A 24530-nucleotide genomic window follows, 5' to 3' on the forward strand; every position below is an offset into this window, starting at 1 on the left:
GTTGCGGGATTGACCATTCCTAGAATCTCTGTTAGCTATAGAGGTAAAAGCACATCCACGGATGTCAACGGTTGATACCATTACAGGTATACTTTAAGGGACTGACTATTCCTATACCCAGCTGTTAGCAACAGAGGTAAATGAACATCTACGGATGTCATCAGTTAACATCGTTAGTTACCCTGGTACCAAAGGGTAGTACTAAGGCTACATTCAGAACAGTTAGGTCTTGGTAGAAGACTACATTCAGAACAGTTAGGTCTTGGTAGAAGACACCTTCATATACTAGTAGGAATCATAGGGATTCTAGGGTTTTTCAAACACTTACAGTTCATATACACTTTCAATACTTACAATACATAGACTTACAAATACTTACTTACAAATTAAGACACTAAATACTTATGATCTCACCAGCTTCAAAGCTGATACTCGCTTTCAAAATTACTTGTATCCTCAGGTCATCATAGACAGGTACTGATGCAACGAGAAGGGAAGATGGAGCTTGTTCAAGACTTATCTTTCATTTTGATTTATGCTTTAGTGTTTATCAAAATTTGACAGAACACATTTGTATAATAATTATATTATTAATGCAATGGATGATGTTGTTGCTTGTTTACTACTTTACATTGTTGTTAATATTATACATGACGTCCTCCGCCCCAGAACATTTCCACCGTTCTTGGTTTTGGGGTGTGACACATGGTGCTCACCCAATACTACACCATTCTATTATAGCATAACCGCTATCCCATGCACCACACATGCTCTGGATCCGCTCGCAAGGACTCTCAAGTCGATGCTCTACCTTCCACTCACCATGATCAATACCCGGGGCCAGACCTTATGACGCTAACACGTCACGACATACTCAATTCATTTCCTCTTACCAATCTATCAACACATGCAGAGTCTTCAGCATGACTGGACCGCCTTTCCAGACCTTCAGCCCATCTGGACCACTCTCGGAACCTTCAGCAAGTCTGGACCGCCCTCTAGGGCCTTCAGCCTGTCTGGACCATTCTCCGAGCCTTCGGCCTGACTGGTACGCCCACCGGCCTTCAGTCTATCCGGACCGCTCAACCAACATCCAACATTCCGAATTATCCCTCCAGGAAAACTCTCCCATGCATATTGTTCTAGCCCTCTAGGGGTTCCAAACTCTATCTCTACCCTTCATACTCAATTCCCGGCCCAATCCCAAGCCTTCCACAATCAATCACCCTTGGTCTGTATCCCGCCCCACATGCCTGTCACTTACTCATACCAGCCTACACTCTTGGCTGACAGAACCACTGCTGAAACCCAAGCAGCTAAACAACCTCTGATGACCATCGATCTTCCGGAGAATTTTCCAATTCTCCCCCACTTAGAGCACTGACTATCAACCACCGGTCGCCATCACCGACCTCCCTTATCAACCCTACACAACACAATCCTTTACACACGATCTAGTTCCCACTAGAACGAGCAACCTTCACAAAATTACATATTATCACGGATCATCACGGCTCGAAAGAAACCCGACCTTCAGCCAACCACTCCTCAGACTGCAGATGTTGCCTAACATTCAGACCAAACGCCAGATTCCCACTAATAACCCTCATGAAAGATAACCAACGAAATTCCCAACACCAAACCCTTAACCATACCATAACCCTCAAGGAACAACGAATACAATACCAGAAACCACACAACGAGACTAGCAATTATATAATACTCCAAAATAATCACAAGATAACAAGACATCAAGAAAGAAACATACCCGCAGTTGCATCCGGCACTGCCCTGACCTCCTCTGCTATAAGCTGAAAAGCACGACCTTGAGCCCTTAGGGGCTCCGCTCCACCCTGACCTCCACCCGTAATCCTCAAAGTGGCCGGTGCTGGAGCCTGCACCGGTCCTACAGGAAGTTGTGGACAGTTGACCGTCAAGTGTCCAACCTGATGACAATGATAACAAATCCTCAAATCCCGACCCGGGGCTGCCTGCCGACAATCCCTCGCATAGTGCCCCTCCTTTCCGCACTTGCGGCATGCACCACCGGACCTACAAACCCCGGTGTGACCCTTCCCACACATCCCACAAGTGTGGCTGCTCTGATATCCCAATCTAGAATCAACGGTCTTGGACCGTTTTGGCGCCGGCTGCGACTGCACCGGAGCCTGCCTCTACTCTCGCAACTGCAACTCAATCTCCAACTCACGCCGCCTGGCGGCCTCCTGCAAATCCAACAAGGTCTCGCACCTCTGCATAGACACAAACTGCCTGATATCCCTCTTGAGCATACTCAGATATCGGGACATCTGAGCCTGCTCTGAAGCGAACTCCGGGAAAAATATTGCCCTCTCAGTGAACATCCTGGTGATCTCCGTCACCGACTCCGAATCCTGCTTCAGCTCCAGAAACTCCTGAGCCAATCTCTCCCACTCAACCCAAGGAACATAATGAGTGTTGAACATCTCCCGGAACTGATCCCATGAAACCGCAGCCCTCTGCACATCCGAATATGACCCCGTGGTCAATCTCCACCAATCCTTCACTCCGAGCCTCAACAGGTTCAAAGCACACCTCACCCTTTGATCAGCAGGGCACGAACACGTGAAGAAACACGCCTCTACATCTGACAACCATCTCATAGCAACAATCGGGTCTTGAACTCCATCGAAGGTAGGAGGCTTCGTATTATCGAAGTCCCGATACTGAAAACCCCGACCAGCTCCTCCCCTACCGCTGCTATAGCCGTTGTAGCCGCCACGGCAGTCGTCTCTGTGAGAGCTGCTTAGCGCTCATAAAAATACTCAACCATGGCGGTCTTAATCGACCCAAACAATTCCGGTAACTCATGCTGAAACAACGCAACAACCTCATCATGCAGGATCTCACGAATCCTAGCATCCAATTCGCATGTGCTCATCTGACCAATAACCTTGGGCGGTACTGACCCTCCCTGACCTCCTTCTCCTGCTCCTGATCCTGACCCGGATCCACTCCCAGCATGCCTCGTAACCACCATACTGAAAAAAACCACAAGATCTCAGATACTTCGCGCAAACCCGGGAACTAACTCCTAACCCAACCCTAGAGGTCATGGTTTCTTTGATACGCGTATGGGTCCTGTGCTTTCAGTAGTACGGGCCCATACTACCTTCCACACCTACCCATATTTGTATCAATTATACCACAACACCCTAGTGAAGAACATACATAACAAGCACTCAACCCTCACTCCTAGAGGAACACTGGAAATCTCCCACAAAGGAAACCCTAGGCTAACAGGCATCATAAATCAGGCAACATTATCATGAAATCCTGAAGATCCCTAGCCTAGTACTAGCATGTTGTTCTATCAAAGCTCAAAACAAATATCATGTATGGTATTTTGGGGTTACTTACTAGCTCTGGCTGATCGTACCTCCACGTCCTCCTTTACTCATTTTGAAAACCATTTTAAATTCTCTTTTAAAAACCCTCCTCGATTTGAGACTGGATTCACACGAATGTTCCTCTAATTCACTCAAACCAAGGCTCTGATACCAACTTGTAACAACCATAAAATTCCAACCAATTTAAACTTTTCAAAAACAACCCGATTTCATAAAATTATTACAAAAAGGTTTTCAATAAAATTATTTCAGAGTCTTCCCAGAATCACATCATAAAACATAATCATGAGGAGCGGTACGATCATGCCTTTGTCTTGCCACGGTCTCCTGAAGAACTTGAAAAACATTAAACCACAACTGTAAGCCCGAAAGCTTCGTGAGATATCCCCAAAATACCAACCACATATACCATACACGCATAACATGCCATATCATAACAGAACAATGAACAGCCATGCACTTCGGGTCTACTGTGTGACTGGTCCGCCGTACCGGCCTTCAGTCCACCTGGTCCACCCTCCGAGTCTAACCACATACATCAAGTCTACAGCATGATTGGTCCGCCCACACTGAGCCTTCAATCCACCTGGTCCACTCTCTTAGTCTACAGTATGACTGGTCCGCCAGCACTGGGCCTTCAGTCGGCCTGGTCCACTCTCCGTGCCTCGGCACGTCTGGTCCTCCCTCTTGGGGCCTACAGCGTATCCGGACCACTCGTTGGGCCTTTGGGATAACCGGTCCTCCCTGGGTATGTTGGCCTATAGCACAAAGCAGGTCCCGCCTCAACCCAACCCCAGTCCAACAACCATGTGCACATAAACATTCAATCATATAACATATCACATCGAATCAAACCGATCTAACAAATCACATAGCATAACATCATCCTAACCAGGATACCGACCTAACCGGTCACTAGCATAGCATCATCCTATATACCAGGATTCCGACCTTAACCAGGTCTCTAACATATACCATCCTAACTACCAGGATGCATCATAGCAAAGCAATAACATAACAATGATACCCGGATCACAATCCGATAAAGGGTCGGCCTTGGTGCCGTAGACCATGTTGATATAGTGAGGATAACTCACCTCACAACTGTTGACTGAATAGATAAACCCAAGCTGCTCCGACCACTGATACGATCTCGATTACTGGCCAACCACCAAAACACTGAACTCAAAACAAATGCCAACAATTACCAAAATGCCCCTGGAAATCAACTAGTCAACCCTTAGTCAAAGTCAAAGCCAAAGTCAACCCCTAACTGACTCTACTCTCCGAGTCAACCCGATGACTCGCCGAGTCCCCATGCTCAGAACTTTCTCCAATTCGCTACTCAACTCGCCGAGTCACCCCGAGACTCGCCGAGTCCAACAACTCTAAGTCCTTTCACACTCGACTCACCGAGTCATCCCTTGACTCACTAATTCACAGCTCAACCAAAAGAAAGGTTAGGACCTCACGACCAGACTCGCCGAGTCCAAGGCTATCTGCAAACAACTCGCCGAGTTGTTCTTCCAACTCGCAGAGTTCCTGCCTATCTTCAACCAACTCGTCGAGTTGTTCTTCCAACTCGTCGAGTTTCAGTCTATCTTCAAGCAACTCGCCGAGTACACCCTTGTGACTCGCCGAGTACCCCTAGATCTGAAACCATACAGAGGCTTTCCAAGCCATGCAGAAGCTCTAAACCACAGATCTACCCTTGTACAAGCCATCCATCACGTAAAGTGGCAAACTTTACGTGAATCCAAAGAGATCTAGACATTTTACACTCTAGGGCTAGGGTTTAGGACAAAAGGACTTCACCAACAACTCTTGAGCATAGACTTTATGGCTTTCTGGATCATTAACAACCTAGATCTAAGGTAGCAACCTCAGATCTTACACCAAACTTGAGATGGACCTCATTTATGCCCCAAAACCCCCCACAAATGATAGATCTAGATGCACAAAAGCTGAAACAGAAGATTATTACCTCAAATGAAGGCTCCCACTGATGAATGAACCAATTCTCTTCAAATCCCGTTGCTCCACTCTTCTTGCTCTTCAATTTCCTTCCAAGATTACCTCATCCAAGGCTCTAATCTCTCACCAAGGAAGGCTCACACGAATTTAGGGTTTCTGGAACTCAAAGGGAAGGTAAAGAGGCTGGGGAAGAGGTGTTATGTTCTTTATATAGGGCTCAACCTCTGAAATTAGGGCTTTCTCCACTCAGCACCAACTCACCGAGTCCATCCATGCTACTCGCTAAGTCGGTCACTTAACATGCGACTAGAGTCGCGACCCTACTTGCCGAGTCCACTCGTGGACTCGCCGAGTTGCCCTCTCACATTTACACTTTTAGCCCTTCAACTCTACTCTTGTTATTCCAGGATGTTACATGAACTCCATAGTAGAAAAGCTTGTTGTGTCTCTTGACACAGAAAAGAAGCACTTTGCCACCATGCGTCAGAGTATCCAGACAGATAACGCTGCATTGCGAACCTCTATCAATGAGCGTCTCCAAAAGCTTCAAGAAGACTTGGCCATTGAAAGCAAAATCATGGATAAACTGGCTCTCAAAACAACTCAACTAAAGACCAAGTCCCTTTATGTTTGTCAGGCATCCAAAGAGATTGATAACCTTCGTTCTGAGCGGGCCGTTGTCAAGAGCTGTGTCTCAGATGTTTATGCTCTTCTCTCTAATGTTCTGGAAGCTCACGACTCGATTCTCACTCTTTCTGTTAGATGTCATCTTGCAGAAAAACTTGGCCCAACACTTGAAATGTTAAGTCGCATAGAGGGTGTTTTGGATACAGTTGTCCTTCCGAAACAAGGGGGAGAAGGAATTACAAGCACTACTCAACCTCATCCTACAAGCAAAACTGTTCCTCCAACAGTCACCACTGAATGAAAGAAGGGTAACAAAGCTTCAGTTTCTAGTGTGAAGGACAAGGGAAAAGGTGTTCTGGAAGACAGTGAAGAAGAAGAAGAGACCATTGCTGAGGCTCTGAAGCGAAAGCAAAGGGAAAGGGAACAAGATCTTAAAGCTAAGGTTGCTAGGGAAGCAGAAGAGAAGGATAGAAAAAGGAAAGAAGCTCACAATCTTTTAGAAAGCAGAAAAACACTTTTTCCTCTTTGGTTGTTGGAAAGGCTAATAAAAGAAGCTATTGAATGTCCAAGCACACATTAACTTGATTCGGTTGTGTCTCTAGACTGAGAGAACTCTAGAGATTCATAGTTTGACATGCCTATAACCCGAAAGGTGATGATATATGGTCCACTAGCATGGCCTAGACTACTCTAGCGTGCCAGCCTGGCCTGGCGCGCTCCTGCCAGCCCTACCTGGCGTTCCCTTGCCAGCCTTGCTGGGGACTTCCCCGCTGGCTCAGCCTGGCGCTCCCTTGCTAGCCCTCCCTGGTGCGCGCCCGCCAGCCTTGCCTGGGGTGCGCCGACCAGTCCCGCTTGGCACCTTTGGGCAGCCTTGCCCAGCTCCTTGCTAATTGGGCCTGAATTGGGCTGGTCCAAAGCCTGACCTTATTCCCCTTGACCTAGTTGTACCCTATAAATAGAATAGTGCCTCCTTCATGAAGGAGGACCCTTTTCCCTAGACTTTTCCCCTGGACTCTTCCCTATGGTTCAACTGCCACACTATACACTCCGGTCAGGTGGCTCAGCCACCACCCGCCACCGTCAATCACCATATACCACCACCAGCACCAAGATGGTCCTCTCCAGCTATGGAGGACCATCTCAGATCTATCGGTTGATCTAACTTGATCGCCGAAGTCCGCTCCTGCGGCATAGTCCCTGGGGCTGCTCTAATGACTTTGCTCTGTGATGTCCAGATCTCCGCCACAGCATAAGACCAAGAAGGCTCGCCGGAGGTCGATGTCGCATCATTTGGCGCCATCCCGGATTCGAGCAAGTAGCAAAAGCCTCAATTGGTTTCAAGCTCGTTCTTCCTCAGATCTGATGTGTTTCCATCTCAGGTTTCCTCAGATCTGCTAATTTCAAGTATCATTTGTTAAGATCTATTTGTTTATTTGCCAAGATTTCTTCAAATTTGCTACACCATCTTACAGATTTGTAGATCGATCATGTTTTTTAGTTCAGATCTATGGATCTATATGGTTTCCTTCACTCAAACACTCCCTAATTGTGCAAGAATCTTCTGAGAATCGTTTTTTGGTTCATATTCTAGGGGTTTCTTGAGTAGGATGAAGAGAAAAGAAACCTTTATGAGTTTTTCATTCAAATCTATTGATCTGCTTAGTTTTTCGTATAAATCTTTTGATGAGCCAACTTTTTCATTTAGATCTCTTGATCTATTGAGTTTTTCTCGTTCAGATCTTCAGATCTGTTGAGTTTTTGCTCAGATATGTAGATATGTTTCTGATGAGATATGGTCCACTAGCATGGCCTAGACTGATCTAGCGTGCCAGTCTGGCCTAGCACGCTCCTGCCAACCCTGCTTGGCGTTCCCTTGCTAGCCCTTGCTGGGGAATCCCTTGCCATCCCTGCTGGGGACTCTCCTGCCAGCTCGGCCAGCGCTCCCTCGCCTGGCACTCCCTTTCCATCCTTTCGTGGTGCGCGCCCGCCAGCCTCACCCGGCGCCTTCGGGCGGCCTCACCCAGCTCCTTCATAGTTGGGCCTGATTTGGGTAGGCCCAAGGCCTGACCTAATTGTCCCCTATATAATGAACATTACCTTATCCATGGAGAGGGACCTTTCCCTAGACTCTCCCCCCATGGCTCAGCCGCCACTACACTCCGGCCAGGTGGCTCAGCCGCCACCCGCCGCCGTCAGCCACCACCAGCACCAAGATGGTTCTCTCCAGCTATGGAGGACCATCTCAAATCTTCTAGCTGATCTAACTTGACCGTCGGAGCCCGCTCCCGGGGCACAGTCCATGGGACGGCTCTAACGCGTCTCTCTGATTGTGACTAGCAGATCTCCGCCGCAGCAGAAGACCAGAAGCACCGCTGGAGGTCAATGTTGCATCATTTGGCGCCATCCAGGTGGCTCAGCCGCCACCCGTCGGATCCGTATCGTCGCCAGATTACAACTCGTCAGAAAAAAGGACGCCCCAATTCCCCTAGCCGCCGAGCTCAGACAAACAACATACAAAACGGGGCTCCATCACGAGAACTCACAAACCACGATCGGGGATTACAAGAAACACCCTCGACAACCATTTGGATCTACCAAATCGCAGTCGCCGTTCCCTTTTTGGGTGCTCACCTGGAACGGATCGTGGAAGAAGGGAAAGTGCAGTCGTTCACGTCAAAGGGCGACTTCACAAATGTCATATGGGCTCCCACACACATACAACATAAAAGAGAATTGGGCTTATGGTGCAGGTGGGATCCTTGCATTGGGCCTCTACATTATACTAGGCTACATCAACCTTAATTAAAAAGGGCTATTCGTTTAATCAAATATAAATAGCCAGTCAAGGCTAACATGCTACAATCTTGGAACAAAGCCCAGATTTGGAAGATACAATGTGATCCGCGTCACTTGACGTTTAAAAAAAAGAAAGAAAGATTTGAGGAAAAGATTATTGCACTTTCCATCGTAAATGGATTACAACTTTTATACTTTGGGCATTGCATAGGGGTCTGCAATACATAAATGGGTTGTAACATATTAATCATTGGGTTTGGCTCATCTTCACGACTATTGGGCTACTCCATCAACAAACAAAGTAGGCTATATTGTAAGATAAAAAAAGTTGTTTAAAGATCGTGCACCGCAAGCCCTGTGCAAAAAATACGCTTTCAGAATACATATTGCGGCCCGGATCACTCGATATTCTCAAAAAAAAAGAGGGGGAGGGAGAAGAGTAGTACGCTACTACTACTCGTGATGGCAACCACGGCGTCTGGCTATCAGAAAGCTGCGTTGACCAGCACCATGAAGTCTCGCTAATCACCTCTCACATTCATGTTGACCGGCCTCCGCTAGTCTTATTGCCCAACTCTTAGTAGTCGCGCAGCTCGACCCTCAGCAGCCATGCGACCCAGCTCAGCAGCCGCAAAGCCCAATCATCGGCATTTACGTTTCCTGACTCTCAGCAGTCGTTCCAGCCGTGCACCCCAGTTTTTATTAGTACTTGGGTCGCCTAGCTCTTTCCAACAGCTATGTATCTCAGCTTTTAGCAGATATACATCCATCTTTCCCTTTCATCGCCCCGTCCAAGAGAAAAAAAGGGGGGTGTAGGGTTGGTACAACACTATGCATGATAGTGCATTCCTGAGGCGACATTAGTATTTTGGATTGAAAGAACAGCCTTGTAGTCGAACTCTTGGTAGTCTTGTTGCCCAACTCTCAATAGTCGGGTTGCTCACATATCGCTAGCAGCTCGCTGCGCGGGCCTCAGTGGCCCTACTAACCAGTTCATGACAGCAGTATCGCTACGCACCACTTGACGGTAGCTACACTATCCAGCTCTAAGTAGCACCCTGCATAGCCCTTGACAAACAGTCAAGACAACGGGCATCAGTTATTAGTACGACTAGCGATGCAGCAAAGCATCAGGTACCATTCCGCTTTAACCCAGAGTGATCACGCGAGCTAGACGCATAGATCATGGGGTGCTACGCCCAATCATGCGAGGTTCAGTACCCTCACCTCGAGTCGCCTGGCTTCCCAGCCCAACTCCATTACAGCGGAAAGCTCCGCATGCGAGGTTCAGTACCCTCGCCTCGAGTCGTCTGGCTTCCCAGCCCGACTCCATTACAGAGACAAGCACCGCATGCGAGGTTTAGTACCTTCGCCTTGAGTCGCTTGGCTTCTCAACCCGACTCCACTATAGCGACATGCACCGTATGCGAGGTTCAGTACCCTCGCCTCGAGTCGCCTGGCTTCTCAGCCCGGCTCCATTATAGTGGCAAGTTCCGCATGCGACGCTCAACACCCTCGCCTTGACTCGATTGGCTTCCCAGCCTAGGTCCATTACAGCAGCGCGCTCCGCGCGCAAGGTTTAGTATCCTCGCCTTGAGTTGCCTGGCTTCTCAGCTCGACTCCGTTAAAGTGGCAAGCTCTGCATGCGAGGTTCAGTACCCTCGCCTCAAGTCGCCTAGCTTCTCAGCCCGGCTCCATTATAGGGGCAAGCTCTGCATGCGAGGTTCGGTACCCTCGCCTCAAGTCGCCTGGCATCTCAGCTCGACTCCATTATAGCAGCAAGCTCCGCATGCGAGGTTCAGTACCTTTGCGTCGAGTTGCCTGGCTTCTCAGCCCGACTCCAGTATAGCAACATGCCCCGATCCATTCCACGTGATGCTCTCTCGCGTGGTTTATCTACGATCGTTAGCAGCCAAACCTGATCTTTTATACGCGATGCTTTCCCGCAAGACATCTTCATGTCCGCTGGCTGCTAAGCCCAAGCTATTCTCCTAAGTCGCTGGCTGCTAAGCCCAAGCTATTCTCCTAAGTCTCGCAGTCATCACGACTCTCTGGTGTTCGGACGATCGGTGAAGTGTTATCCGCATTACAACCTGCTATAGTGAGGATACTCTCCGGCAAGAAGGCCATCCCGACAGCGGCCCTACTACCCGACCCCACTGCACCTCTGTCTCCTGGATCTCAGAAATAGTCCCGATGTGTAACCCCACCTGTAGCCTCGTTGCATACCCCACATCATCTCTATTTCCTGGCTTTCGGAAATGGTCTCGCTGTGTAACCCTTCATGTAGGCTCGTCGCCTACCCCACAACATCTCTGTTTCCTGGCTCTTGGAAACAGTCCCGCTGTGTAACCCCACCTGTAGCCTCGTTGCGTACCCAACAACATCTCTGTTTCCTGGCTTTCGGAAATGGTCTCGCTGTGTAACCCTACCTATAGCCTCATCGCGTACCCCGCAACATCTCTACTGCCTGGCTCTCGGCAACAGTCTCACTACATGTTTCCTACCTATAGCTTCACTGCCTATCCCTCAACAATTCTGTTGTTTGGCTATCAACAATAGTCTTACTACGTGACCCTCGCTAGCAACCTAGTCGCCCAACTCTCGCAATTTATTCCTCGCCTCCTCTAAGAAAGGGGGGGGGGAATAGGTTTGGTACGCCGCAATGCAGACTATGTAGATGGTTACTGGTGACATCCCATCTCACATGGCTACCTCAACAGTCACGTCGGATAACAGTCTTAGGGACTGAATGGAAAGCTTATGCTTCTTAACTACCCCGATCCGACATTCCACCGACATCAGTGTCGCGTAACACTCTGTAGCAGCCTCAGTCCACATGATCGCAGCAATAGTTACGTTGCATCTCACCGACCGGCACGCACTCCTCTCAATGAAGGAGTATCAAGTCTGCTCAAGCAGCGTTTGGCTGATCGCATAACCCCACGGCTCCCGTGGGAGAGGTTCGGTCATTCTCTTTATTGTTTATTGTATTGGTGCTTTATCTAGTCCGATCCGATTGTCAGCAACCCAATTGCATCAGACTAGGGGGACCTGACGACGCACAATTTATAAGACTAAGTCCAGTCCGATGTCATTGGTCGTACACCAATAACACCAGACTGGGGGGACTTGATGATATATGGTCCATTAGCATGGCCCAGACTGCTCTAGCGTGCCAGCCTGGCCTGACGCACTCCTGCAAACCTTGCCGGGGACTCCCTTGCCTGCCCCGTTGGGGACTCTCCTGTTGGTTTATCCGACTAAGTCCAATCCGATGTCATTGGCCGCGTACCAATAACACCAGACTGGGGGACTCGATGAGATATGGTCCACTATCATGGGCTAGACTGCTCCAGCGTGCTAGCCTGGCCTGGCGCGCTCCTGTCAGTCCTGCCTTGCTTTCCCTTGCTAGCCCTTGCTGGGGAATCCCTTGCCAGCCCTGCTGGGGACTCTTCTGCCAGCTCGGCCAGGCGCTCCCTCGCCTGCCACTCCCTTTCCATCCTTTCCTGGTGCGCACCCGCTAGCCTTGCCTGGTGCGCGCCCGCCAGCCTCGCCCGGCACCTCTGGGCGGCCTCACCTAGCTCCTTGCTAGTTGGGCCTGATTTGGGCAGGCCCAAGGCCTGACCTAATTGTCCCCTATATAATGAATAGTACCTTCTCCATGGAGAGAGACCTTTCCCTAGACTCTCCTCCCATGGCTCAGCCGCCACTACACTCCGGCCAGGTGGCTCAGCCGCCACCCGCCGCTGTCAGCCACCGCCAGCACCAAGATGGTTCTCTCCAGCTATGGAGGACCATATCAGATCTTCTAGCTGGTCTAACTCAACCTTCGGAGCCCGCTCCCGGGGCACAGTACCTGGGACGGCTCTAACGCATCTCTCTAATTGTGACTAGCAGATCTCCGCCGCAGTAGAAGACCAGAAGCGCTGCTGGAGGTCGATGTTGCATCAGTTTCGTTTTAACAACTCTCAAGACTTAAAAGAATTTATCAGATATCATTTTCGTCTATGTTTTGATGTGTTCTTCGGCAAGTCATGAAGAAAGAAACTCTTATGAGTTCTTAATCCATTTTCGTTTTTATTTTGGTGTTTCATCAAATAACTTGAGATGAGAAGAATTTTTTTGTGATTCTTTACCTTATTTTCAGTTTATGTTACAAAGAAATCACCTTCAATTTATGATTTTCTTTGTAAAGCTCTTCTGGAGTTGTCTAATTAATATTGTTCTCTCTACAAGCTTAGAGATAGAAAATGAAAATTTTTCCAGATCTGTTCCTTGTTCATATCTTCATAGCTTGTTGAGCAAGCTGAAAAGAAAATGAAGTTTCATGAAAACTCCATCAGATCCGTTTTCTATTTATGATATGGGGTTTCTCAGGAATTTAGAAGAAAAAAGAGTTAATTAGGAAAAAAAAACTTTTTCAGATTCATTTATGTTTTGATGTCTTTCCAGAAAGTTGAGTGGAAAAGAATTTTTATGAATTTTATCCAATTTCAGTCCATATATTATCAAAAAATCGTTTTTAGTAAAAAATTTCTGTGAGCATCTTCACTCCCACTACAACAATTATTTGTACACACAACCATACGGCTTGTACATCTTACAGAACCTTCAAAAAAAAGAAGGGAGAAGAAGCTTTGATGGGTCTTAACTCATTTTTAGTCTATGTGTTCTTTAGTAGTGAGTTTATGTGAAGAAGTTTGTTTAAGTTGTACATTCAAAAATGTCCAAGTTAAACATTGATAAAAGCTGCATTTCACATCAGTATACCATTTTACTTAATGGTTTTCAAAAAATATATGCATATAAAAAGTAAATGTATATGCACAATATAAAATTTTTATAGCTCTCATTTACACTACTTTTGTCACCATCTCGGAATATAATAAAAAAGAGGGGGGGGGGGGGAAGTATATTCCATGTATATAACACAACGAGAAACTCAAATACAACATACAACTGTTGTTTAGTTGTTGTTGTCGTTTCATAGTTGATAAAAAAGGGGGGATGATGCAATGCACCGGACAAATGATAGAGTTGTCTGCAAAAGTCAGAAACAAAGTTGGACCCCATCTGGTCCAATCCCTTATGTACAGAAAAAACAAAAAAAGCGGGACTCACCGGTCGACACATTTTCCTGCGCAGCCAATGACACCCCGAAACCCGAGCTTATCTCGCCAGAATGTGAGCACCACCAACTGAAAACCTTTGGTCGCGACCACCGCTTCATAGCAGCACAAACACTAGCAACTCCCGATCATCCTTGGCTTAACAACTTCTCTGGCAGGAAAACCAAAGCAACAGATTGAATGCAGACCACCTTCAACACCGATCAACGGTGAAATGTGCTCCAATCAACCAACAATGATATTTGGAACCACTTGTTGGCCACATTGGTTTTAGCTCACAGCCATCATCCCTGTGACCTGAATCTTGACCTGCAACTAAGCAGCAACGACAGCAAAGTGAAGCACTGATCCCTTAGTACAATCAGCAAGTAACCAGCAAATCAACCCAACCGGGAATCGCTGGACCTTCAGCCAACCATCGTTGCCCTGACTAGTTAGATCGCCAGCTCTCGTATTTGATTAATTGCCCTGCATCCCTCGAACCCTGGTGAGTAATTACCAGGAGCTCTGATCACCGGACGATCTCAAATCGCCAGCCAATCATTGTTGAGATCGCCAACCGACGATTAGCAAAATGTAGCCGGAACCCGCATGATTGCCCTGATTTCCTTCAACAGTGGCCAATTTCCTCCTTTTGGGCATTTTCTCGAACCAAAGCATGAAAGTGAAGAGCCATCGAGAAATTTTTACCTGATGCGTTTCAAACACAAAGTAGAATTCGGGCCTACGGCTTCTAAACCCTAACGGGTTGGGTTGTTACATTTGGAGTAACAGTCAATTTGGGCTCCTCAGGCATCTTGGTATCTAGGCATCCTAAAAAACAATTAAAATAGCCCAGTTATTGTTAAAATAAATTAGCCTGTCATTTAATGCTCAAATGCTGTAATTCCAGCCAACAAAATAAATTTCCAGAATATAAATTGTGGTCTGCTCGACGTTTCATCAAAAAAAGAAAAAGAAATGAAGAGTTGGGCTGATAATCTAAACAGGCTGTTGGCATATTTGGACTCCTCCAGTAGGCTAAGCAATTTCATTTTGGGTTCCTCACAAACTAGGTTATTTTATCAGGCCACCTAAGCAATTTACAGGGCTAATCTCTAAAAGTCAAGAGTCATTCGTTTAGCGCCCCTGCACTGCAACTTTGTTCAACAAAACGCGATTTCAGAAGATCTGTTATCAACCACTCCACTCGACATCAAAAAAAAAAAAGCTCATGCGTTCCAATCTAGTCAAGCTAAACCTGATTCTATAAGATGTGGTCCGATCATCTCAAAGTTTTCAAATTAAAAAAAAAAAAAGGAGGGAGAATGAGTATTACCAGAAAACCTTATTTGCTGAGTATTTTTCATATATTTATTTATTTATTTTTAACCTACCTCAAAGTTACCCTACATTTTAGTTACTATTTTAATAAATGGTTTTCAAAAAGAAAAGGGATAGAAAAGGAGCTCTACAGGAAGAAATAATTTGTAGCAAAAGGAGCTCCTGGTCTAATCCTTCTCAATGGATAAGGGGGGGGGGGGGGGTAAAGGTGCATAGTGTACCTGACAGATGACAGAGCAGTCAACAAAAGTAAAAATGCAAAACCGTACCCCACCTGCTCTAATCCTCTATGTACAGAAAAGACAAAGGAGCGGGACCCACCCAGGCAACACACCTCCTTGGCTAGTCAAACATATCCCCAAATCCAAGCTTCGTTTATTGGAGTTGCAGTACCACCAGTCGCCTCCGATTCCGAGGAGCAGAACCTAAGCGCTGCTGGTCGATGATCTTCACCCCTTCACCACAGTGACTCCAACAACACACCTCCTTGGCTAGTCAAACATATCCCCAAATCCAGGCTTCGTTCATCGGAGTTGCAGTACCACCAATCGCCTCCGATTCCATGAAACAGAAAGGATTATTATATTTTTAATTATGTAAAGTGTCGGTAGAATTATTTGTATTTGTCGTTTGTATTAAAATAGTGTTGGTAGGATGTAAGACCCTCCATAGTCTAGGGGTCTATATTGTAAATTATGTGTGTCGTTTAGCAATCAAACGATTGCAACCCAATTATGTAACCGGCTCCTTCGAGCCTATAAATAGGGTCTTCGCCCATATGAAAAAAAAAAACAAGTGAAGTTTGAGTGTTTAAGACTTGAGTTGCTCTCAAAGTTCTTCCTCTGTTGAAATAGTTTGTCTATTTCTAAATAGCAAAGCCCTATCCAAAATATGCACATAAACATTCAATTATTCAACATAATCCATCGTTAATCCATCTGAACGCATCATTCAGGTATAATCTTATCTTAATATTCATTTATCCGTCATGTTGTTAAATTTGGTGTCAGAGCTAAGTAACGTTCTTACTATTACTTTGAATAATAAATCTTTCGTTCATATGAATATATGTTCATCATGCATCATCATATATATTCTTATAAATATTCATCGTTACAAACATTCATCGTTATAAGTTATTGTCATAAACTCATTATTAAAATCAAATATTATTATCCGCCTACAATTTAAACATATGTCGGTAGAAGGTTTTTTACAATTATAACTATGTACCAAGAAGTTAGAAACACATTTCATATGTCAAAAAAAGTTTTTAATTCTCTGACTGCATCATAAATATAATAGTATTAAAAAACTCCAACATCGACATCTTATTAGAATTTATAAACCGTAACTTTGAAAGAAAAAATAAATTATCATTTTGTTTCTAAAAATTATAATCATGAGATTTTCAAGTTTAAATATTAACAAATAAAAAATATTGAAGATAAAATAACAAGAATAATTTATTAAATATGTCTCAACAAATAGAAAATACACCAATCATTATTAATAACGAAGAAAATGAATCGGGATACACTTTTGACGCTCTAATTAACAAAAATAATATTAATTAAGATGCTATAAGAAAATCAAATTTTACACTATCTGAAAAACATAATTTTAGATATAACTCATTGAAAAATTTCTTTTCTAGAAAAAATATTATATATTATGGAAATATTCTAGGAGAAGAACCAATGCCTATGGAATCAACTCAAGGAAATATTATTATACCTATAATAAATAAACAACAAATTAGAAATAGATTATCTAATATTAAAGAAATAGATAGAACAAAAATCGCTTATATTCATATATCAACTATTCAAATAATTTTAAAAAGTACTTTTAGCGATTTAGACACACCAATAGAATTAGAAATTAGAGATGATCGTATAATTAATAATCAAGAAAGTATTATTGCAAAAGGAAAAGGAAATTTAATTGAAGGAAAAATAAATTTTGATATTAATATACAACTAGCATTAAGTCTAAAAGATAAAAATTTAAGTAATAGTATTACCGTATGATATAAATTATTAAGACAAAATTTTATGTTAAAAGGGAATCATCCATTTAGTATTATATATCAAATAAATTATGCATTAACAAATTCTCATCATAGTATTACATTTAAAACAGAAGATAGAATTTATATAGATAAACTATTTACACCTTTATTATCACTTGAATCACCAAATATGACTAATAATAGAATTTTTAACAAAACTAATTTTCAACCGATAATAACTACTCCGTTAATAAAAAGAAACTAAAAATTTATTAATATGAAAACTTTACAAGAAAAAGTAGATACATTAACTAAATTATTCGCAGCACTAAAAATTCCATCCGAAATTCAAGAAAATAGCACAAAAATAGAAAATAATAACGATGCAGAAATAATATATGATTTTTCATCCGATGTTGAAAACCCTTATTCAAATCCATATAAAGAATCGCAAAATAATTTTGGATTAAAACGAAAACAATCATATGTTGAAGATGATTATCAAAGTCAATATATTTATGGACCACCTTCGTTAGAAGAAAATTTTTTATATAGACAAGGAATGGTCAAAAATAAACAAAATAAATGGGAAAAAATACCTCCACAATATATACCTAAATATTTACTTTTCCAAAAAATTCAGATATTCTTTTTAATGAGAATTCAAATTCAACTAACTGAAGAATTAAGAAATCTACATCCAACAAATTTTCTTAATTATATTATACATAAAACACAGGGCAATACATATCATTTCCTTTCATCTCTCGATGAAACGGAGACGATGATGATAGCAACCACTGACGCTATGGAAACATTTAAAAATATATTAAATCGGCTTATTCAAGAATTCGTAGGAAAACAAATGGAAGATAAAACAACTCAAGAAGCTTTTCAATTAGAATCATTATGGCATCTAACTAACTTACGAATTTGTAACATGTGTTATTTAGACCCATTTATATGCGAATATTTTGAACATTATTATAATCTAGATTTCACTAGAAAAAAGATAGCATTAGACATGTTTTACCAAAAATTACCATCATTAGTAAGTCAAAGTGTAATAAAAGATTTCCAAGAAGCATTACAACAAAATAAAATTGTAGATACCTTAGGAGCAAAGATAAGTATATTAAAAGCATGGATGCAGAAAAAATGTTTAGAACAACAAACAACACAAGATGCAAGAATTGATTTATGTTGTGATACCTTATCTAATAAAGTTAATCTATATGGTTGTAAAGATAATAAAAAACAAAAATATAAAAAGAAAAATTGGAAAAAACAAACTTATAAACCTAAATATAAACAATATTATAAACAAGGTGAAAGAAAATATTTTCGAGACAGAAAACAATATAAGAAAAAATATCAATCTAACACAAATTACTGTCCATCTAATAAAAAAGATTGTAAATGTTGGATATGTCAAGAAGACGGACATAAAGCCTACGAATGTCCCAAAAAGACTAAAAAAGAAAAAGAAACAAACTTATTAAAAATTGCATATGATCTCGGGTATGAACCTATAGAAGATTCAGGAATAGATTCAGATATAGATATTTATGCATATACAACTGATACTAATTCTGATTCAGATAAATAAGTCCTATGAAGACAACATTATTGGGTTTAGAACATGAGGGTAACCTCATATCTAACCTATCCAAAGTATACATTGCTAAAACATATATTGGTATGAAAATACCATCCAAAGTAAAAAGTGATAAAGTATACAGTGATATGAAAATATCACCAAAGCATACATTGATATGAAAATTCTCATATCATCATTAAAAGCAAACATCATTAAGCAATTATTCAGGTACCCAAAAGGCGCAAATATTCATTCAGCAGAAATATTGAAATGGAAGCCATCATGAAGCAAGTCAAACACCAGTTCAGACAAAAAGAGGAGCAAGAAGCATCATTAACCAGACAACTTGAAGTAGTCAAACATGAAAAAGAGCAACTACAACAAACAATACAAATTCTATTTAGCATCTAAAGAAGAAGCAGCCAGTAGCTCAACAACAAAGCAACCAAAAGAAGAAATTCAAGAAATATCATCCGATGAAAGTCAACCACAAATAGCACTCGAAACAGAAAAACAAACCATGACGCCAAACCAGGAGGAGTATCCACCAGTACAAGCAGATCATAAAAATATAAAGAAATGGTACGTAATTTTCAACGGAGAAAACAAAGGAGTATATGACGATTGGGGAATCGCCAGTTCATATATTCTTGGAAAAAATATCATTCACAAAAGTTACAGAACAAAAAATGAAGAAGAAACCGCAAACAACGAAGCATACAAAGCAGTAATAAAAGATAACGTCGAATGTTCAAAAACAGTTCTCCTAACACCATAAAAACCTATACCCAGCTTCACACCACAAAAACCTGTATCCATCCCAAGATCCCTTAACCAATTAAATGCAAAAATTGCCCTTGAATCCATTCTATCAACCAAAGGAAAAGAAGCCATGAAAAAACCATCTGCCAAAAAATTTGTCGAGTTATGGGACAGCCTCATTTCATACACCGAAGTCCATTCTTTAATGGGCTTTTACCCAGTAGCCAGACGCCCAGGTCCTAAAGCAGTTTTCTTAGCCGACTTATCAGATCCTATGACTTTATGGGATTATTTTATTCATGGATTCATCGACACCATCTATCTAGAAGGCACCAATTTACACTGCATCAGGGAGTTCCCTTCTGCTGTGCAAACTATCATCAGAAATTATAAAATACGATTTGCAAAACAGGAAAGAGGATTATTCATTAAAATGCATTCTAGCTATCTAATTTTTGATGAAGACTCTCAACTAATTGTCCCAAGTATTACTTTTGCAAACATGGGAATAAGCAATGGCTCAAAACCAACAAAAGATGATCTACCACGAGAATCACCAACACATGATCATCTAATTTTTGGACTCGCCGGTGTCTATTTAGCATCATCACGCATAGGCAACGGTAAAGATCAAAAGTCAAGAATCAGAGTGAATTACGCCAGTAAAACTTTCATTATCTATTCGTTAACAGATAGTGAAATCACTCCGGAAGCAATAAAAGCAACTGAAACCTTCGAACAACCTTTCGAAAAGTTTTCTCATCAATTAGCTGAATTACCTGCTGATATCAAAAAACAACTTTGTAAACATATTATGCATGCACCAAGAGACCATTGCAGTCATTGTTCAGAAAACACAAAAGAAACACCATTCAAGGAAGATTAACGGGAGGAATAACGTAAGCAATGACGTAAAAAGACATTATTGATGACACCTAATGACGTAAGCAATGACGTAAAAAGCCATTATTAAAGACATTATTACGTAGGTTTCTTCAATAATAAATTTTTACATCATTGCTTACGTCATTAGGTGTCTTCAATAATGTATTTTTACGTCATTGCTTACGTTATTCCTCCCGTTAATCTTCCATGAATGGTGTTTCTTCTGTGTTTTCTGAACAGTGACTGCAATGGTGTCTTGGTGCATGCATAATATGTTTACAAAGTTGTTTTTTGATATCAGCAGGTAATTCAGCTAATTGATGAGAAAACTTTTCGAAAGGTTGTTCGAAGGTTTCAATTGCTTTCATTGCTTCCGGAGTGATTTCACTGTCTGTTAACGAATAGATAATGAAAGTTTTACTGGCATAATTCAATCTGATTCTTGACTTTTGATCTTTACCGTTGCCTATGCGTGATGATGCTAAATAGACACCGGCAAGTGCAAAAATTAGGTGATCCTGTTTTGGTGATTCTCGTGGTAGATCATCTTTTCTTGGTTTTGAGCCGTTGCTTATTCCCATGTTTGCGAAAGTAATACTTGGGACAATTAGTTGAGAGTCTTCATAAAAAATTGGATAGCTAGAATGCATTTTAATGAATAATCCTCTTTCCTGTTTTGCAAATCGTATTTTATAATTTCTGATGATAGTTTGCACAACAGAAGGGAACTCGCTGATGCAGTGTAAATTGGTGCCTTCTAGATAGATGGTGTCGATGAATCCATGAATAAAATAATCCCATAAAGTCATAGGATATGATAAGTCGGCTAAGAAAACTGTTGTAGGACCTGGGCGTCTGGCTACTGGGTAAAAGCCCATCAAAGAATGGACTTCGGTGTATGAAATGAGGCTGTCCCATAATTCGGCAAATTTTTTGGCAGATGGTTTTTTCATGGCTTCTTTTTCTTTGGTTGATAGAATGGATTCAAGGGCAATTTTTGCATTTAGTTGGTTAAGGGATCTAGGGATGGATACAAGTTTTTGTGGTGTGAAGCTGGATATAGGTTTTTGTGGTGGAGAACTGTTTTTGACCATTCGACACTATCTTTTATTACTGCATTATATGCTTCGTTTTATGCGGTTTCTGCTTCATTTTTCGTTTTGTAACTTTTGTGAATGATATTTTTTCCAAGAATATATGAACTGGCGATTCCCCAATCGTCATATACTCCTTTGTTTTCTCCGTTGAAAATTACGTACCATTTCTTTATATTTTTATGATCTGCTTGTACTGGTGGATACTCCTCCTGGTTTGGCGTCATGGTTTGTTTTTCTGTTTCGAGTGCTATTTGTGGTTGACTTTCATCGGATGATATTTCTTGAATTTCTTCTTTTGGTTGCTTTGTTGTTGAGCTACTGGCTGCTTCTTCTTTAGATGCTGAATAGAATTTGTATTGTTTGTTGTAGTTGCTCTTTTTCACGTTTAACTACTTCAAGCTGTCTGGTTAATGATGCTTCTTGCTCCTCTTTTTGTCTGAACTGGTGTTTGACTTGCTTCATGATGGCTTCCATTTCAATATTTCTGCTGAATGAATATTTGCGCCTTTTGGGTACCTGAATAATTGCTTAATGATGTTTGCTTTTAATGATGATATGAGAATTTTCATATCAATGTATGCTTTGGTGATATTTTCATATCACTGTATACATTATCATTGTTTACTTTGGATGGTATTTTCATACAAATATATGCTTTAGCAATGTATACTTTGGATAGGTTAGATATGAGGTTTCCCTCATGTTCTCAACCCAATAATGCTGTCTTCATAGGACTTATTTATCTGAATCAGAATCAGTATCAGTTGTATATGCATAAATATCTATATCTGAATCTATTCCTGAATCTTCTATAGGTTCATACCCGAGATCATATGCAATTTTTAATAAGTTTGTTTCTTTTTCTTTTTTAGTCTTTTTGGGACATTCATAGGCTTTATGTCCGTCTTCTTGACATATCCAATATTTACAATCTTTATTATTAGATGGACAGTAATTTGTGTTAGATTGATATTTTTTCTTATATTGTTTTGGGTCTCCAAAATATTTTCTTTCACCTTGTTTATAATATTGTTTTTATTTAGGTTTATAAGTTTGTTTTTTCCAATTTTTCTTTTTATATTTTTGTTTTTTATTATCTTTACAACCATATTGATTAACTTTATTAGATAAGGTATCACAGCATAAATCAATTCTTGCATCTTGTGTTGTTTTGTTCTAAACATTTTTTCTGCATCCATGCTTTTAATATACTTATCCTTGCTCCTAAGGTATCCATAATTTTATTTTTTTGTAATGCTTCTTGGAAATCTTTTATTACACTTTGACTTACTAATGATGGTAATTTTTGGTAAAACATGTCTAATGCTATCTTTTTTCTAGTAAAATCTAGATTATAATAATGTTCAGAATATTCGCATATAAATGGGTCTAAATAACACATGTTACAAATTCGTAAGTTAGTTAGATGCCATAATGATTCTAATTGAAAAGCTTCTTGAGATTTTTTATCTTCTATTTGTTTTCCTATGAATTCTTGAACAAGCCGATTTAATACATTTTTAAATGTTTCCATAGCGTCAGTGGTTGCTATCATCATCGTCTCTGTTTCATCGAGAGATGAAAGGAAACGATATGCATTGCCCTGTGTTTTATGTATAGTATAATTAAGAAAATTTGTTGGATGTAGATTTCTTAATTCTTCAGTTAGTTGAATTTGAATTCCCATTTTATTACTCCATTCTTGAATTTTTGCTTCGGGATTGTGCTCACAATCAATAAAAAGAATATCTTAATTTGTTGGAAAAGTAAATAGTTTAGGTATATATTGTGGAGGTATTTTTTCCCATTTGTTTTGTTTATTTTTGACCATTCCTTGTCTATATAAAAAATTTTCTTCTAACGAAGGTGGTCCATAAATATATTGACTTTGATAATCATCTTCAGCATATGATTGTTTTCGTTTTAATCCAAAATTATTTTGCGATTCTTTATATGGATTTGAATAAGGGTTTTCATCATCGGATGAAAAATCATATATTATTTCTGCATCGTTACTATTTTCTATTTCTGTGTTATTTTCTTGAATTTCGGATGGAATTTCTAGTGATGTGAATAATGTAGTTAGTGTATCTACTTTTTCTTTTAAAGTTTCCATATTAATAAATTTTTAGTTTCTTTTTATTAGCGGAGTAGTTATTATCGGTTGAAAATTAGTTTCATTAAAAAAATTGTTATTAGTCATATTTGGTGATTCAAGTGATAATAAAGGTGTAAATAGTTTATCTATACAAATTCTATCTTCTGTTTTAAATGTAATACTATGATGAGAATTTGTTAAAGCATAATCTATTTGATATGTAATAGTAAATTGATGATTCTCTTTTAACATAAAATTTTGTTTTAATAATTTATATCGTACGGTAATACTATTACTTAAATTTTTATCTTTTAGACTTAATCCTAGTTGTATATTAATATCAAAATTTATTTTTCCTTCAATTAAATTTCCTTTTCCTTTTGTAATAATACTTTTATTGATTATTAATTATACGATCATCTCTAATTTCTAATTTTATTGGTATGTCTAAATCGCTAAAAGTACTTTTTAAAATTATTTGAATAGTTGATATATGAATATAAGCGATTTTTGTTCTATCTGTTTCTTTAATATTAGATAATCTATTTCTAATTTGTTGTTTATTTAATATAGGTATAATAATATTTCCTTGAGTTGATTCCATAGGTATTGGTTCTTCTCCTAGAATTTTTCCATAATATATAATATTTTTTCTAGAAAAGAAAATTTTCAATGAGTCATATCTAAAATTATGTTTTTCAGATAGTGTAAAATTTGATTTTCTTGTAGCATCTTTATTAATATTATTTTTATTAATTAGAGCATCCAAAGTGTATCCCGATTCATTTTCTTCGTTATTAAATGATTGGTGTATTTTCTATTTCTTGAGACAT

At 40.8% G+C, this 24530-nt stretch overlaps 2 protein-coding genes across 2 annotated transcripts; one reads left to right on the plus strand and one right to left on the minus strand.

The window, feature by feature from the left end:
- Nucleotides 1-19822: 19822 nt before the first annotated feature.
- LOC111880298 (uncharacterized) lies at nt 19823-20503 on the plus strand. Its single transcript, XM_023876712.1, has one exon. It carries the CDS (start codon nt 19823-19825, stop codon nt 20501-20503), a length of 681 nt encoding a protein of 226 aa, XP_023732480.1.
- A 196-nt stretch (nt 20504-20699) lies between these two features.
- On the minus strand, nt 20700-21596 carry LOC111880297 (uncharacterized). Its single transcript, XM_023876711.1, has one exon. The coding sequence runs from the start codon at nt 21594-21596 to the stop codon at nt 20700-20702; it is 897 nt and encodes a 298-aa protein (XP_023732479.1).
- Nucleotides 21597-24530: the final 2934 nt, after the last annotated feature.

Source organism: Lactuca sativa, chromosome 9 (genome assembly GCF_002870075.4).
Source record: "Lactuca sativa cultivar Salinas chromosome 9, Lsat_Salinas_v11, whole genome shotgun sequence".
Lineage (NCBI taxonomy): Eukaryota > Viridiplantae > Streptophyta > Magnoliopsida > Asterales > Asteraceae > Lactuca > Lactuca sativa.